Raw genomic sequence first — 18,632 nt, 5'->3', positions numbered from 1 at the left:
CCATGGAAGAGGAGAAGGTAATTTCATGTGAGGCTGGGATTATTTTTAGGAAGATTGCTACATTGTTCACATAGGATGAGATTTTTTTTTTTTTTTAAATATATTTTATTGATATTTTACAGAGAGAGGAAGGGAGAGGGATAGAGAGCTAGAAACATCGATGAGAGAGAAACATCGATCAGCTGCCTCCTGCACACCTCCCACTGGGGATGTGCCCGCAACCAAGGTACATGCCCTTGACCGGAATCGAACCCGGGACCCTTCAGTCCGCAGGCTGATGCTCTATCCACTGAGCCAAACCGGTTTCGGCTAGGATGAGATTTTTTTTGACCAGAGCATTTATTGGATAGAATGTGTCTTGAAAAATGTGATAACGAAGATCAAGCTTATATTTCATTGCTAGTGAAGAACAGGGAAGTGTTTCTTCTGGTGGTGCTAGTCTGCATACAATTTGAGGCCAGTCCTTGCACCTGTGTCTTGCTTTAAGGGAACACACAGATGAACAAGATGTCTCTGCTGGAAGTATTGGTGAGTCTATGTAGCAAATAAAATGAATACACGTAACTGGGAAACAGGCAACTCCAGTAAGGCCTATAAGAGGGACAGTGAGTGACACGGGGTTGGGATTTAGAAAGAAAGAGACCTTTCGGATGGCCAGCTTGCAGTAATGGGTAGACAAAACATCTGGGTGGGGGACAAAGCCTGCTACTGGTTTCTGGTTGGCCTTCAAACTTCTCAAGTTGATTTGTTTAGTTGAACCAACAAAACGTCCTGAATTTGATGACCTGCCCTAAATTGGAATTACTGGTAAAGGGAAATCTGAATTGTGGCATTCTGGGACCTAACTGCTTGGTGTATGTGATAACTTCATACTTTGGGGGGAATTTTAGTGTCCTTGGAGATTATAATAGGCATGGAAGGGGAATGCTCAGCCTAGACAGATGTCAGACATTTTAGAAAGCTTTTATGTTTTTTTAAGTTAATAAAGATTGGGCCCAGCACTAGGGACTCAGCTATAGCCCTTCAAAGTAGAACTAAGACCAACAAATGGTAAAGAGGTCTGGGGATGCTAGCAGTCTCATTGTGTCATTGTGCTCATGCTAGCAAGCTTTATTAAGTGGTATTTATTTTGAAATAAGTACCATATATATATATATATATATATATATATATATATATATATATATATGAAACTAAAAATTACATAGAGACCTTCAGGCAAAGAGAGAGCATTTTATGGTATTTAGAAGTATTGGGTCCTAATTTTTTAAAAAACAAAAATGTTCTGAATGAATGAAAATATTTGGTCTTAAGCTTATGTTTTTCTTTCTCTGAAAGTGTCTGAGCATCTGGATGTTTTGACAGCATCTACACTCAAGTCTTAATGTCAAGCACCATCTACTTACTGTTCTGTTTTTCTGATCACTCAAACTTCCTTTGAACTTTTCATGTCGCATGATGAAAGTTATATTTGCATAGCGTTGAATAGTTTGTAAAGTACTTGTACTTTCTCATGTTATCATTGTAATAGCTAATCATTACAAAGCCCTTTAGATTTTTACCTGTAAAATCCCATTGTAATCCACTTCCTCTGTGTGCCACTGTGACTTCCTTCATTTAGATCCCCATGAAAGGGAGGATTTAGTATACCTGCCCTGCCTCCCACCTTCCTCACAAACCCCTGTATAGCCCAATTTTTTAAGTGCACTGTTTGGTGATTCTTAATTTTTCAGTAATTACTTTGATAAATTTAAATACTATACCAGAAACCTGTCTTTCTTAATTTATCACCTTCAACTTTACTTCATAATGAAGATGAGGAACTCCATAGGGCATGGTGGGCAGCATGGAGGGAGGGGCATGTTTCCCCTGGTGTTACTGTCTAGCAACTTCTCTTCTGTTGGGTTTTTTCCTGATGCTCTGGCCAGAGAGGGCAGGCTTTTCTCCAGGCTGTTTTTGTCTGCACTCTTGTGTCTTGACTGCAGTTTTCTCTAGCACTTGGTCTGGGGCATTTGAAGTAAAAAAATCCCGAGAACTCCTGCCGTGTTGTTTCTCAGGACCCAAAGCCCTTAGCCAGTCTGCCTCTCCTCTCCAGCACAGCATCCAGGGGCCTTGTTCTCCGTGGTTGCTGCACCCGTCCTCTTTTCTGCCATCTATGCTTCAGCTCCGTGGTGATTTCTGTTTGTGACTAAGACTTTTCAACGCTTTCATTGCTCAGCTGCCTTGCCTCTCTTCTTAGGACTTTGTCCTTCCCCTTCCCCAGCCCTTCTTGACCAATCTACCTAAAATACTTGATTGGTGTTTCTGTCCCTGTCCTCCTGGTTTGGGTATTGATACAGTAGAATCCACAAAACAATATGATTTAGTTCTCATTTTAAACTGAAAAATTGTTTGGGGATATGTTGGGTGCAAGTAGAATTCATCATCAAACTTTAATTTTATCCCTGAGTGTGGGAGTAGGCGGAACTAAGTACAAAATCTACAGAAGCCACGAAGGCGAAAATTCACCCTGGCTCTGTTTTTCACATATCCCAACAGTAGGGACCATTTGCATTAAACTTAAATAGCACAACTTATTTAAGATTAGTTTTTACTCATCATGTTCTAAATTCACAAATTCCATTTGACAATGTGATAGGACAAAATTATATTTTTATACTTCAGGAACCACACTCTAGAACTGTGCCAAAAGTAGCAATTTCTTATGTCAAAAATAGCTTCCTCATAAACTCATTGGAAGAGTTGACCTGATTTGTTGCATTTGGAACATTCAAGCTGCATGATTGAGAAATGCTGACTTAGCCTTACGTTGTAGGGGTCTTTCCATTAGTACAGAGATGTTGGAAAGAAGACATTTTCTCTCCACATTCCTTGGTATTTATATCTATGGGTGTTATCAGCCAGTGACATCATTTAGGTGGGAGTCATCTATTTTTGCTTTGATATCAGTATGGCTAGGTGGGTCAGCGTCTGTTTTGATTGGTGATGTCTGTGTTTCTGTGATCAGAAACTCTCTGCACTGTAAGTCACACGTGTGCAGATTTGCCAGAAGGCTGTGCACATTATTGACTTGCACAGTCTCCCTGATGCTCTGCCACAGCGGCTGTGCAGTTGGAGTGGGCAGGTACAGCCAGGTGCTGCTGAGGTGGTGGACTTGTTGGCTGTCTGGGGCTGCTGGCAGTGGTGGTACCTTACAAGGAAAAACATTCCTAAAGCTGCAGCCCACACAGGAAAGCAGAGGAAAGAGATGGCCTTAGGCTTTCTATGTCTATGCTGTGACTCTTGGCCATTCTTGTTAGTTATGTGAACTGATAATATTTTGTTTGTTTGTTTAAGCCATTTGAGTTGTGTTTCACTTGCTTGCAGTTGAAAGATTCCTGGCTAACAATGTCTTCATTATATGATGCATAACACAATCTATTTACTGATGTAAAGTTTGCTTTTCTATTTTAATATGTGGAAGATACTCCTGAGGTCTAATACCCTCAGTGAATTTGGAAGCCAAGGTGAGGTAAACTCAATGATAATGAGGAACTTTTCAGGTCTTATTTAGATTCAGGCATCTTCTGGTTATCTTGGAAAACCCTGTTCCACTTCTTTGTTGGGTGTGTCAGCACTTGGCAGAATGAATTTGATATCTGATTTATCCAATTAGAAGGCGTGGTAACTCAATTTAAAGAGGAAAGTGTGGCACATGAAGGTAGTTCTCCCATAGTGGGTGGGCACGCTGGTGGTTTTCAAGCACTGTCCTCACATTTTTTGAATCTTTTCCCTCCTAAAGGCAGGACTGTGGCTCGCTTCCCTGGACTGCACGGATGACTCCGTTTTTTACAAACAATATGGTGTGCTGGTCATTTAAAAGAAAAGAACAGAGAGGTTGTCAGAAACACTCAAAGGCTTCTAAAACTTTTGCATGGGGTTACATGCATCATCTTGCTCAGAGCTGGTGCATGTCATGTTATGGGAAGGCATGGCTATTGGTGGGGATGCACAGCTCTCTTGCAGGGAGGTGTGTAAATGGAAGAAAGCAGTGACAGTGAGCTGCAGTGCCTTGAGTTAGAGACAAAGGAAACTGAAAATAGAGTGATGAATATAAAACTTCTAGATGGGATCAGCATCGGCTCTTAATACCTGTGCCTTTAAAACCTCTATTTTTCCACAATATTCTGTTGGTTACAAGGCTTTCCTGAAAACCATGGTATCGCTGTCTGCTAAATCTTCTACCTAGCTAGAGGTTTATGCATGTGGGAGTTCTCACAAGTGCATATAGGAGGTCACCCTGCCAATTGGTTGATGTGTGTGACACAGCCCCATCTTATGTATAGGTGAGCTCTCCTTATTTCAGGTGTTACTTTAGGAACCAAACAATATTAATTGTGACTATATAAATAAGGAATGTGTCAAAATATTTTTAGAGGACTAGCAAAAGTTAAGGCTGGACCAGATTTCTAGGTCTTCGATGGTCAGTTTTAGCTCTTTCATTGGTGTGTCACTGACAGTGTTTTATGGGTGATGAGTGGTCAGGGTGGTAGGTGCTCTCAGGAGCTGGTTGCTCTGGGCCTCTGCTGGACAGATTGGGGAGGAGCACTGGGCAGGGTTGAGAGCCTCTCAGGCCAGATGGTGTCCTTCTAATGCAGATGGTACAACTTCTCTCTCTGCCTTTTGTCTATAGCTGAGTGTCTGCACATCTGCTAAGACCAGACACAGTTGTCAACTTCTTTTGCAAGCCCTTTCTGAAGCTTGATGGCAGGTGCTTTCTTTCCTCCTCGAGGCCAGGGCTGAACCTTCCTATAGTAGCATCCAGCACAGTGCATTAAGCTGGGCCCTTCAGCATCCCCCAATCTCTGCTGAGGCAGGTGTCAGCTTGGGTGAGCATGTGTCCTGCTGCTAGGTGGGAAGGGGGTCCTTCCAGGCCTTCAGAAGTGTCCTGCCTGGGAGAGTGCTGACTAACATGTGCCGGGTGGCTTAATCGTCTCGCCAGGCCTACCAGTAGTTTCTGTTGTCCCTCCCAGTCACCTGGAACCTGGAGCCTCTTGTCTGGAACCTAGTCATAGGGGATGCACCTCCAGGACAGAGGAATGAATGCCTTACCTATTGTGGAGTTGTGACTCATTTTCCCCATTTTTTTTTCTTCCTGCTTCAGCCGTTACAAAAGCAGAAGGCCAGCTCCTGAATTTCCCACCCTTACATTTTCCCTTCTGCCAGGTTTCTTGAGCCTGGTTCTCTCTTGCTTGAAGTTGGTGATCATTCTTTAAAAAGGACACTGTGTCAGAGGTGTCTTAGAAAGGTCAGCCAGTTGAGTGTCTCTCCCTTCCCAGGTAAGGAAAATGGTGCCTGGGAAGTGCACTGACCTGTCCACAGGGGTAGTGCTCAGAGGTGGGTTGGCCTTTGGAAGGCCTGTTATTACTTGACATCCTTCTGGGTTTGGATTGGGAAATCATGGACTTCTGGAGGCCATAGAGTCTCGTTTGTCTGCAGTGGCCCTGGTTTATGCTTGTTATCTTGGACTATTTTCTGATAGAGCTCTCATTCTCTCAAAGTGATGCATTGTGGCTGGTGAGTCCAGTGTGCCCTGCAGCGACTACCATGTCCAGTTGGCTTATTTTCCTTCTAGTCTCAGCTTGTCTTTTCTGTACTGCTCCTGTGTTCAGAGCCCTCTTGCATCAGTTGGTCCTTTTAATTTTCTTACAAGTTTGTCTTCAATTGTACCTTGTGCAAGACAATAGCCAGGACTAGCCTGTGTTGGAAAAACCAGCCTGGAGTTTTCGTTATTAGGCTTGGTATCAGGGTTAGTGGTGTGCTCTTTTTTTAAATTTATGTAGGTAATTGTAACCCTCTATCTGGGTTATATGATTCTGAGTTTTCCTCCAGTAGAGGAATAGGATGTATGTGGTTGTGAGAGAAACTGCATGAAAAAGAGTTATTTTGTATTTTCCTGTCCTGAAGACATTTTTTGGCCACTAAATGAATTTTGTAGGCCGAGACTGTTAGTGTGACTCCCTGACTGAATCGGGAATTGAGACAAGCCTCTGAAGAAAAAAAATAGCATTTATGCTGATACTTTAAGGAAGAGTATAGCAATGCTCTGCTTTGATTGACACAAGGAGAGTAAGTTCTTGGCTAGAAACTTTTGGTATTTGGTACTTTTCCCTGATAAAGGAAGTTGTTAATTTTGGGATGATTCTGCCATGTCTATACTTGCATGTTTCTTTTAAAATATCTGCCTATAATTGTTCTTGTAGATTATACTTTCATCAACTTGGATTTTAGAACTTTTCCCTTTAAAATAGTTCATTTCCTGCCTTTTTTTTTTTTTTTTTTTTGGTAGAAAAAGGTACAACCTTCTCCTGACACCCCCACTGATAGTGCTGCTTGGACTTTGTGATAGTGCATTGTTCACATTGTATTTTAAAATGGGCCCTTATAAAAATGGGCTCTGGTAAGGTCGGCCATGATTCCCACTCTGAGAGTTAATAGTGGGAGAAGGGATTGGATAATTCAGTGTCCAGCAGACAGTGAGGGGACTGATAGTTCTACAGAAGCATTCCCAAATGGGGGCAGCTGCTTTGGTGATGGGCAGCAGGCATCATAATATCCACAGTGTTGAGCAGACCTGGAGTACATGCTGGTAGGGGTGTCCTTCCTCTTTCATGTTGGTGTTTGTATTTCCCCTCATGAGCCTTGGGGCAGCGAAAGAGTCCAACCTTGTTGATGCTGAAAGGTGAGTGTGGAGGTGGGGAGTATGTGTCAGAAGCAGCAGCTTGGGTAGGAATTCTGGATGGGAACCTTAGCAGGTTGATATGGAGTAAGGCAGTCTCCTGTTGGAGTATGAGCTGGACTCTTGCTGATATTGATGTACATTAGTGGAAGTTGGCACCAGTGAGTGCGTGTGCTGTGCTATATGGTGTAGTATATGTACTATAGAAGCAATGTGTGCAGTGTTTTGTGTGTTGCAAAAGCAGTGTGCATGTGTTGCCTGTGCAGTGTGTAGGATGTGCTGCAGAAGCATTGTGTGCATGTGTATAGTGTGCGCAGCACATGCTGTGGTGTAGACTGCAGAAGCAATGTGTGCATGTGTATAGTGTGCGCAGCACATGCTGTGGTGTAGACTGCAGAAGCAATGTGTGCATGTGTATAGTGTGCGCAGCACATGCTGTGGTGTAGACTGCAGAAGCAATGTGTGCATGTGTATAGTGTGCGCAGCACATGCTTTGGTGTATACTGCAGAAGCAGTGTGCATTTGCAGTGTGTACATTCTGTGGGGTGTGTGTGCTACAAAAGCAGTGTTCATGTTTGGTGTGTGCAGTGTGCAGTGTGTGGTTTGTATGCTGCAGTGTGTGTGTGGCGTGTGCAGCATGTGGTGTGGAGACTTGTGGTCCGTTTTCTGGATGGTCTTTAAGATGTTCGTGAGCACCTACAGCAATCGAGGAAACTTTTTTTTTTTCTTGGTAGTTGTTTGTATTTTAGAAAATAAGAGTTTTCCTTGGTAGGACGTAATTTTTGATGGGTTTTTACAAGAGACCTTGAGGCTTGGTGTGCAAGATTCACACTGTTTTTTTAATCATTATCCTTTTTGAACATGCAAAGCATTTACACATCGCTGCTACCTATCATCATTATTGTAATCTCAGTATCTTCTTTGTTCCTCCTTCCCATTTTAAGGATGAGCAACCCGAGACCCAGAGGGCTTCAGTAAGTTGTGTAAGGCAATAACCAGCAGGGGGCAGCCTTCAAGTTCAGAAAGGTTATCTGTCCTCACAGAACAGTATTGCCTCCTTCTCACTACATGCCTTGCCCTATTAGTTCAGCCCTGTCTCTCTTTCCCCATGAGAGACTAGAGAGAATTCTTAAAATGTATTTTTATTCTTAAAAGTATTTTAATATTCTGGGCCTCTTCTATCCTGATTTCTATATGGTTTGTATTTATTGTATTTCATTATGTATATTGTCTCTAGACCACTCAGATTGAAGGAATTTCAGATTTCAGCTCTGGTCGGGCCTCAGCCCTCTCCTGGAGGGTTAAGGACTCCCTTGCCCCCATACCTGTTCTCATTCTGGAATCTGCATCTATTAAAAGTAAAATATTAAAAACAAACTCTAATGTATTTAATAGTATGAGTTTTTTGGTTGGAATATTGATCGGATTATTTTTGTTGTTGAGAATATTGGATCATTCTACTGCACACTTACCAGTAATTCACTTAAATGTGAAAGTGAGGGTGAGTTTTTGGTTAATATACTTTTCCAACTGGGTAGATTCTAAGATCTGTGGGGTATTGTTTGTTCCCTCCTTACTGTGCTTATAAGGGACAGGGGTGAGGCGTGGGCCTGCCTAGAGAGTGGATTCAGGACACTTTCCTCATCTCTCCAGGGAGGTGCTTCTCACCCTTGGTTGCTCAAAACCACCTGGAGAGCATTAACCTGGGTCTCTTCCCTGGAGACTCTAATTAAATTGGTCTGAGATGTGGCTTGATTTTGTAAAGTAGTCTTGGTTTAGAAAAGTTTCAGGAGAGCCCCTCCTGATAATCACTCCCAATACCACCTGAAGAAAATGAACCACTGTGTTTGTTTCCTTCCTTCCGGCTTGCTCCATATTCCAGCCAGAGGTGAGAGTGTGCTGCGCTTAGAGCATCAGTGGTTAGATCAGGAGATGCGCCAGCCTCCCAGGGTTTTTATCTCTTTAAGCACCGAATGACCCAGGAGATAATTTAGTGTGCTAAATGTCCTGGTCATTCTCAGATATAGGCTGACTTATTTTTGCAGAGATATTTCTATAAAAGTTCTAATGAGACTTTCCTTTTGTTCTCATAGTACACTTTCTCAGTGCCCTAAGATTTTTCTGGCTTTGCTTTTTGTTCAATAGATTCCTATTTCAGGAAATAGTCTGTTATCTTTCTCTGGAGAAGCACTTTTTAGTCAAAACATTTTATTGACTCAGAATATGCATTATTTTCCTCTTAGTGGCAAGCATTTGTCTCATTTCATTGTGTAGTTTCTTGTTAAGAAATGTGAGATATATGTGAATTCACTTAATTTCTGACGTCACATTGAACCCCATTGGTGGGCAGTTTAGCCAACCAGACGCTTCCTGTTATCCAAGTAAGAAAGATATATAGTTCTGGAATAACAGGAAACTTCAGTATTCAACATCCTGTTTTTCTGGGTTTTATGACTTGCTGCTTCACCACAATGAAGGTTAGTAGGCAATTTATGTAGAGTTCTTTTTGTAGAATACCACAGTTTTAATTTTCCCGGCTTTAGGATTATAACTTTAGAGCTGAAAGACTGCTGCAGATCACCTACTTCAGCATTTTATAAGTAACATGTTCTACATGTAAGGAAACTGAGGCCTACTGAGGTTAATACTTTTAATTCTTTAAAAAATAATATAATTAGCCCATTTTAAAAAATGTAGGTGGATATGTCAGCCTAGATAATGCTCTGATTTGACTTGGAATTCCTTTAAAAATAAGTATCAGGATAAATGAATTAAATTGTATATTATAAGATACTTCTTAAGACTGTTCTAAGGGCTTCCTTGTTTTATAGGAAGGATCTGGCATCATGAAATTAGCTTCATTTTCTATTTCAACTATGTGAGATAGGGCATCAGTCATTGTATACAGAATGCCTAGATGTATTCATATCAAGTCCTGTGGTTCCATTTAGTTTCCTCTTTCAGCTTTTAGGAAAAGTGAGCTGCGTTTTCAGCTCCTCTCTTGACTCAGTGATTTGATGTCTTCCTTTCTTGAAGTTTTTCAACTTCTGAATTTTTTTATTTTGTTGTTTATGTTCAAAACATACCTCATGTTTCTGAAATTAAAGGCAGAAGATCATTAACCGAAGATGATTTTTGAGAAAGAGCAATAATTACTCAGATTTGGAATGGCTCTTCTTAGCTGTTCTTTATGTGAATGGCACTCATTGTGACATTTAGTGCAGCTAAATAAATGGTGGATGGATTGGTGCATTTATTCATTCAGCATTTATTCATTTTTAAAAATTCAAAAATAACTTGAATTTTTACTGTGTGCTGGCCATTTTGCTAGATGTTGGGTGTTGTAAAATCTGGTTTACAGTAGAGGGGGCCTATACACATTAAATGTAATGTTGTCTTTGTGATGAATGTGCTGACGGGGCCTGGTTAGGGGACCTAACTGAGTTTGGTGAAGGAAGTGGGGCTGGGGAAGTCCGATGAGTAAGAGTTAGCCAGGAAAGAGGTCGGGGCTGGGAGGCAGGAAAGCGGCGGGCAGGGGGTGGGGGGGGTGGTCCTGGCAGGACCCATGAGATAGAGGAACTGACCAAATGAGGGGAGAGGTGGCAGTCAACGAGGAGAGGAAGTCTGGGCCCTCTTGTGCTGATATTCATTCTTGGATATATAGTCATGTTTGTTTTTGTCCCACTGAGAGAAACTTGGAAATATGTTAACACAATTTACATTTTGGTGGATCTAAATACCATATTTTTTGTTATTTGCATCTTTGAAATATTTTCATAATTTTTCTGGCAGAGTTGTGAATTATTTGATTATTGAAAATTATTTTTGTGTGGAGTTTATTTGGTGATGAAAAGCTATATGTAATTTTCAGATAGTGTATGGGAATGAGCTCTGTTTATTTTAATATGTGTGTGCATTGGGGCTGACTCATTTTCCCCTTGTCTTTAGGCCGCTCAGATTGAAGGAATTTCAGATTAGACAGCTGTGGTCGGGCCTCAGCCCTCGTCCCTGAGGGTCAGGGACTCCCTTGCCCCCATACCTGTTCTCATTCTGGAATCTGCATCTTTTTATCTTCCCTTCCTTTTACTCTCATCCATTCTGATGCCTGTGCTTCTTTTTTTGTTGCTGTTAGCTTTGGAATTGACTGTGACTAGGAGAGGAAATTGATAGTATGCCTGCCATGTGGCCTCTGCCTTAATCTAAAAAGAGAAGGATTGGAGTGCTGGCAGAATTGGCTCCCTAACCTGGGCTGCCACTGCAGGATATGAAGGAGTTTGGGGAGTTGGTCTCTGGCCCAGGTTTTAGGTATTTGTAAGGACCTCCCACCCCCAGACTGGAAGCTGAGCTCACTGGTCCTGATTTTTCAAGTTGTGTGTGCTGCATTTTTATGATTTCACCTGGAAATCCTACATGTGGTTCTCTCATTTTGCAAAAAATTGGTTTATCCTGCACCCAACACAAGACTCTATTAATTTTGTTTAATTTTTCCTTTCAGACGTTTGATGCAAATGATTTGTACCAGGGGCAGAATTTTAACAAGGTCCTCAGTTCCTTAGTGACTTTAAATAAAGTAACAGCAGGTAAGATCTTTTTTTAATTGAACTTGACGGGGTGTGAAGACAAAAGGGCAAAAACCCTTTCTTTTCTTTTAGCAAGACAAATGAGCATTAATAAAATTCAAAAAAATAAACTTCTATTACATTACATTTTTGGTTGTCACTTTTGCTGGGAATTTTTTTTTTTTCTTCTTAGAACAGAATCTTCCGTTTTAGGTCCTCAGATGGATATCAGGTGTCTTCCTTTCTGTGGGCAGAGTAGTTACTACCTGAAAATAGAGCAGAGGAGAAATGTCTCATTCATGTGGCTACACTCATAAGCTGTCTTGGAGTTAGAAGCACTTCCTCTGGATTTTTATTAGGCTGATTAAAACTCGTATTTATTAGCAGATCTAATGACTGTTTTTGAGGTGTGATCATGACAATTGAGTAGCCATTGAATTGGCCTCTAAAGTAAATACCTACCTGGGCAAAGTTTCCAAAGGGCTGTGAGGGTACGTACTCAGGGTACTCGGTTCACAGTGTTCTGAACCCCAGTCATATCTCATGGAGAGGGTGAGTGGAGGTGGGGCACAGTATACCCCTCTGGCTCCCAGACCAAAGTGAGGACAAGGAGAGATTCTGTGCAAATTCCTCGTGGGCTGTATCTGTCCCATGAGCTCTGAGAAGTTCTATCTTGTGGATCTAAAAGAAGGACTTAGTGGTTCTTTTGTTTTAAGGTCATTTTTATTTTTCTTTTTATAGATTTTAGTTTCAGATTTCTGGGAGAAAGTTAGACTTTGATATGTCTCTTTTGATCAGAGACCTCTTAAAGTTTATTTTGTCATGGTTTCTTTCCATTTTTGTCCTTGCCCTTCAGATGGACTGTACTCACTTCATTGTGTCCGGGAGGAACTGAGTCAGAACACTTTGGGCTACAATCCTGGCTTGGAGCTCCTCTGCACTCAGGAACTGTCCCTGGTGCCCCTCACAGCACTTGTTTGCTGGGATGGCTGTCTAGGGGCTGCCTGTGCTGCAAGAGTAACTGGAAATTTGGATTTTTCTGTGACATCTTCAGACTTTTCGTTGTTGACAACTAACTCAAATTTTTTAAGACACTATGTAAGCCAAGCGTGCAAACTTAAAGGCTAACACAGGCCAAATAAACAAGGTTTAAATTTATGTGGGCCACAAAAAAACAAAAGCTTCAATTTTCATAGGAACGTAGGTTTATTTCAATAGAGACATGCTGAATACAAAGGGCTGAAATAAATGAGTAATCGTTAACATAAAATAATAGAACATTTTAATAAAAATTAATATTTTTTCTTGAACATTAACTTACCAGACACTGAATAACTGCACAAATTAAGCATAATGCAAATAAACTTATTTTTCTTGTTCCCCAAAAGCGAAATATTTCCTGCTGCGCACACCAAACAAGTCAGTCCAAGAATAATGACGTAGCAATCGCCTGCTAAAATATTCGCTGCTAGTATTAGTGTGCCTGAGTGTAAGGCACCTAAGGGAAATGAATGAACACGATTATAGTAATCAATCATTAGTGAATGTTATAGTTCATTATTAATTATGTATTACAGGATATTGTAAAAATTAAGAAATTTTTATTAAAACGTTTCTTACATACTGTTATATTGACTGGGCCGCGAAAATACTTGTTGTGGGCCGCGAGTTTGACATATTTGATGTAAGCCAATCCAAACATCTGCCAGGAAAGTAGACCTGGAGATCATCGGTTTAAGGACATTTTTACAGAAGGCTCCCATGTAGCTTTAGAAAATTGCTAGGCATGTGCGTCTCAGAACAGTGATTTCTTAGAAAACTATTCATGGCTTCCTTTTAAAAAAATCAAATTACTTCAAAGAAGTGGGTTGCTAACATTTACTTATTGGTTGGCCTGTGTGGAGTGTCTAATCATGAAGAGAGAGAACTAAGTCCTTTACTAGTAATAGCTGTTTACTTTCGTTATTGTTAATCCTCGCCCAAGGATATTTTCCATTGATTTTTAGGGAGGGTGGAAGAGAGATGGAAAGACAGAGAAACATCTATGTGAGAGAAACGCATCAATTGGTTGCCTCCTGCATGAGCCCTGACCAGTCAGGGCTTGGGCCGGGGAGGAGCCTGCAACCCAGTATGTTCCCTTGACTGGAATCGAATCCGGGACACTTCGGTCCGCAGGCCGAAGCTCTGTCTACTGAGCCAAACAGGCTAGGGCAACAGCTGTTTACTTTGATCCTTTCACCAACTTGGTGAGGTGAATAAAGCTTGGGCTGCCTTCATTTTGAGGAAATAATCTCAGAAGGTTCTCTAGCTGGAAAATACAAGTGGATTTTCTGTTGGTTTTAAGTAAGTCTTTTCCTTTTGTTGTTAAATAATTCTTGCTGCTTCTGTGGACGGTGATCCTGGAGAAGTGGGCATGTGGTGGTGATGTATTGGGAATGAGTATGGGGTGGTGCTCTGCAAAATAATTCAATTTGTAAGGGTGTTTTTTCCACCCAGATGAAGTGAAAGTATTAAAAATAGGTTACAGAACATTTAACAAGTCTGAAAATTATGCTAGCGAAGAGCTAATAAATAGTTATCTCCAATTAATTTCTGGAAAGGTGATTGGGGAATGAGGGCAAGTCTGTGGCAGATAGAATCTGCGCTTTGTGTACTGCATAAATGGCCTGCTTTGTTGTGGTCTGCGGTGCGTCCCTCGGGGGCTGCCCCAGTTTAGAGTCTGGTGTGCACTGAGGGTGCATGGTGTCAGGCGTCTCAGCTCACTCTTTTCTCCGTTCACGACCTTTTCAGACATTGGACTGGGAAGTGACTCTGTGTGTGCCCGGCCCTCATCTCATCGGATAAAGTCTTTTGACTCCCTGGGATCCCAGCCTTCCCACAGTCGGACTTCAAAATTATTCCAGGGCCAGTATCGAAGTTTGGTAAGTTTGAGAGAGGTGGTTATTGAAATTGGAATTTGTGGGGAAGTGAGTATGTCTGTAGGTGTATCTGGAGCAATGCACATGCCTCCATTAATAAGAGTTGCAGAGTGAGGGGTGGTTTGATTTTTTTCCCCATTGTTCCTTTACTTGGGTTTGGCATTTGCTTATCACCAAATTATCCAGATATAATGCTTAATGACTGCTTTTGAGAAACTTCAGTTATTTTCGGTGTTGTATCTTCAGATGCAGGATCAGTTTATCTAAAGAGATGTGTGCTTTAAAATACTTCTCTGGTCACTTGCATAGTATTTTCTCATCTGCTATGCACAAATATACAGAACTGTAGGAATAAGAAATATATATTTGTAAAATACTTAGTTGCATAAAGAACCAATGGGTGCAAGCTAAAAAGACCTGCGAGTGGTTTTTCTCCTAATAAAAGCACGACTTAGAGTGCTTTAACTGAGTCAGGGTGCAGCATATGAAGGAGGAACTCCTTTGTTTTCTAAAAATATATTTTTATTGATTTCAGAGAGGAAGGGAGAGGGAGAGAGAGATAGAAACATCAATGATGAGAGAGCATCATCGATAGGCTGCCTCCAGCAAGCCCCCCACTGGGGATCAAGCCCACAACCTGGGCATGTGCCCTGATTGGGAATCTAACCCTGACCTCCTGGTTCACAGGCTGATGCTCAACCACTGAGCCATGTGGGCCAGGTGGAGGGACTCCTTTGTAATGAGAGGTAGTGAGATCGGGGGAAAACTTAGACTAACAGTCATCTTGGAAAGTGAAGAAAAATCCATTTATAAATCCTCAGGGTACAGGCTCTTAGCAAAGAACACAGAATTAACGGTGAAATTGTTATTGAGAAACGGGAAAAATTGAATATAATACTGAATAGAGAAAATGTGTAAAGAGGCCATCACATCAGCTGAGTAGAATGAGGCTGCTCCCTGTTGTCATTGTGAAAAAACGCTGAGCCCTCTTTTGAGCTAATGGATGATTGGCATTTAGTTTGATTAGTGACTTTGCTTTCATGCAACATTTTAGTAAATTTTTTTATGTTAGAAACATAAATGATCTTGTAACCAGAGTCTGAAGAGAGGCCGATTCTTGTAGAATTTTAAGGGGACCATATCTTTCTATCTACTCAACATAGAAATAAATATTGTTAAACTAATGGTGATCCAAAAAAAAAAATTAATTAGAGCTGTATTTTATAGAGGGAAAGAAACCTGAGTTTAGTTCACGAAGCCATGTTAGAAACTGAAAGCCAAAGGAGGAACATAGTTTTTACATGTTCCTGCACTTTTAAACTCAAGCTAACTCTGATTGCTATTTATCTTTGTTTTTCTTCTTAGAGAAGTCCTGTTATCCTGTTTCTGATTTTGTGTTCAATACAGCATGCTTTGAGTTGTTTTTCTGTTCCAGACTTTGTTCTAGGTGCTTTACTTGGACTCAAATACCCTTACAGTGATCCCATGAAGTTAAGAGATGAATGGTAGAGGAATTTTGCAGTGTTGGAAGCACTATAATGCCAATTTAAGAAAAAAAATACATAAACCACTTGAAAAGTATTTTAAATTAGCTTTATTTAAATACATGAACAAAATGTAAGAGAGATCAGCAAACTCTAGGTGAAGAAATATTTACTGTCTCACCCATTTACCATTGGCAATTTTCATATTTTTTGTTTTTGAGTAAATAAAAAGTAGATTGCAAATGTATAATTTGAAGTAAAATAAAGTTGAATGTAGTGTTGGTAGTGAATGTTACTGAGATCACAGTATAGGATTAATTTTTCATTAGCTAAAGAAACTTTTTAAGTTACACCAGAAGTAAAAAGATCTCAGTCGTCTCACCTGCTTTTGTGTCTGTGATTAGTAGACACAGTTATCTGCTAGTGAAATGAACATGGCAAGATTTCTCTTACCATGCTGGGTCAGAATAATTATTTGTCCTTAGATTTTTTTATGTGTAATTAATAGTAATTTTCTTACATTAAAAATAATTTCTAATGAAACAAGATTGGTAAAATTTTTATTTAAAGCTGGGTGATGGTAACATGGAAGTATATCTATCATTCTCTACGTTTGTGTTAGAAATTTTCCATAATAAAAATGTTAAGCTCAAAAAGCAACTTGTAGTTTCTTGAACATTATGTGACCTCATTAAAATAAAGCTTAGCTTTGAAATTGTGTAAGGTACTACCATCCCCAAAGCAAGGATCAGTATTTTCAAGGTGCTACAGTAATTGCTTACATTTCTATTTAAGAACTAGAGGCCCGGTGCACGAAATTCGTGCACCAGGGGGTGTGTCCCTCAGCCCAGCCTGCACCCTCTTCAATCTGGGACCCCTCGAGGAATGTCTTACTGCCCGTTTAGGCCCGATCCTGATAGGATCGGGCCTAAACGGGCAGTCGGACATCCCTCTCACAATCCAGGACTGCTGGCTCCCAACTGCTTGCCTGCCTGCCTTCCTGATTGCCCCTAGCCGCTTCTGCCTATCAGCCTGATCACCCCCTAACCACTCCCCTGCCAGCCTGATTGATGCCTAACTGCTCCCCAGCCAGCCCGATTGCCCCTAACTGCCCTCCCCTGCCGGCCTGGTCACCCCTAACTGCCCTCACCTGCCAGCCTCATCGCCCCTAACTGCTCTCCCCTGCAGGCCTGGTCCCCCCCAACTGCCCTCCCTTGCAGGCCTGGGTTCCCCCCAACTGCCCTTCACTGCAGGCTTGATTGCCCCAACTTCCCTCCCTTGCAGGCCTGGTCCCTCCCAACTGCCCTCCCCTGCTGGCCTGATCACCCACAACTGCCCTCCCTTGTAGGCCTGGTCCCTCCCAACTGCCCTCCCTTGCAGGCCTGGTCCCTCCCAACTGCCCTCCCCTGCTGGCCATCTTGTGGCAGCCATCTTGTGTCCACATGGGGGCAGCCATCTTGTGTGTTGGAGTGACAGTCAATTTTCACATTACTCTTTTATTAGATAGGATAGAGGCCTGGTGCACGGGTGGGGGCTAGCAGGTTTGCCCTGAAGGGTGTGCCGGATCAGGGTGGGGGTTCCCTTGGTGTCTGGGGCGGCCTGGGCGAGGGGCCTGTTGTGGTTTGCAGGCCAGCCACACCCCCCGGCGACCCAAGTGGAGGCCCTGGTATCTGGGATTAATTTATCTTCTATAATTGAAACTTTGTATCCTTGAGCAGAGGCCAGGGCAGGCCAGAGGGCGGGAAGCTTGGCTTCCTCCATCGCTGGGGCAACCCAAGCCTCCGGCTGGCTCCTGCTTCGTGGTTGCCGCCATCTTGGTTGGGTTAATTTGTATACTCGCTCCTGATTGGCTGGTGGGCGTGGCTTGTGGGCGTAGTGGAGGTACGGTCAATTTGCATGTTTCTCTTTTATTAGATAGGATGTCTTGCCTAATTACCACCTCAGTGTTGGTTGTCTGCATAATGTTGCTTCAGTGTCTATGAACTCATCATCTATTTGTTCTAGGACAGATTTCCTGCCTTGTGATGAAGGCAGATTTGAAAAGTTCTAGTGTTTTGTTATTGAGTTCACAAAATGTTTTTCCAAGGCATGCAAGACAGTAAAATCTATTACACATGTACTTAAAAAAATATTTTTAGTTCCTCTCTACCATAAACTTAGAAAATATTGTGCTTCTCTAACGTGCCATATTTAATCAATTCTATGACCTTTTTATTAAAAAAAATTCAACATGTCTGAAAGTAGCATGTGTCTTACAGTTGATGTCATAATTGACAGTATTTGGTGGAATGTAAAAACCACAGAATATTGTCTAATTTCTGGTATCTTACATTTGACTAGGGGCCCAGTGCACGAATTTGTGCACCTTGAAAGGAACTGTGGGCTGCGAGGCTGCAGTAGGCACAGGGGCGGGTCTCAGTCCATCCTCCGTGCCCCCGTGCAGCCCCTCCCACTGCGTCCCCCGGTCCCCTGTCTGCCCGCAGCCCCCCTCCTGCCAGCCCTGCTTGCACCCGCTGATTGCACAGAGTGATTGGGGCCGGTGCCAGCAGCAGGTGTGAGTGGTGGCTGCTGCTCTGATTGCCCCTCAGGAGCAGGGTGAGGTGGAGAAGCCCTCGGGGGCGATCAGGGCCAGCAGCCGCTGCTCACACCCGCTGATGGCGCCGAGTGATTGGGACCGGCACCGGGCACTGGCAGTGGGTGCGAGCGGCGGCTCCGGCACCGGCAGTGGGTACGAGTGGGGCTGGCGCTGGCAGCAGGTGCAAGTGCCAGGTGGGACTGCGGCACGCGGGAGCAAAGAATTTTCAGTAACCACCAGAGGCTCGCCCTGATGACAGCAACCGGCGCGCTTCCTTAGCCTGGTGCCCCTGCTCGCCTCCATCATCCCACTGCAGCCAACGCCCACCATGTTTCGCACACGTCCTCTGGTGGTCAGTGCATGTCATAGCCACCGGTT

The 18,632-nt window shown here is 42.4% G+C and overlaps 1 protein-coding gene across 6 annotated transcripts in view; it reads left to right on the top strand.

The window, feature by feature from the left end:
- The window catches only part of ARHGEF7 (Rho guanine nucleotide exchange factor 7), a 138,959-nt gene that overhangs the window by 47,773 nt on the left and 72,554 nt on the right, over positions 1 to 18,632 (top strand). For all 6 annotated transcript variants that reach the window (XM_080662672.1, XM_080662671.1, XM_080662670.1 and 3 more), the window contains exons 3-4: positions 11,214 to 11,298; positions 14,068 to 14,198. In XM_080662672.1, coding sequence (XP_080518798.1) covers positions 11,214 to 11,298; positions 14,068 to 14,198 — 216 coding nt within the window. The remainder of the gene's footprint in view (positions 1 to 11,213; positions 11,299 to 14,067; positions 14,199 to 18,632) is intronic.

Source organism: Plecotus auritus (assembly GCF_963455305.1).
Source record: "Plecotus auritus genome assembly, chromosome: 3".
Classification (NCBI taxonomy): Eukaryota; Metazoa; Chordata; class Mammalia; order Chiroptera; family Vespertilionidae; genus Plecotus; species Plecotus auritus.
The sequence above is the reverse complement of the archived record's forward strand: the minus strand, read 5'-3'. Positions and strand labels throughout refer to the sequence as shown.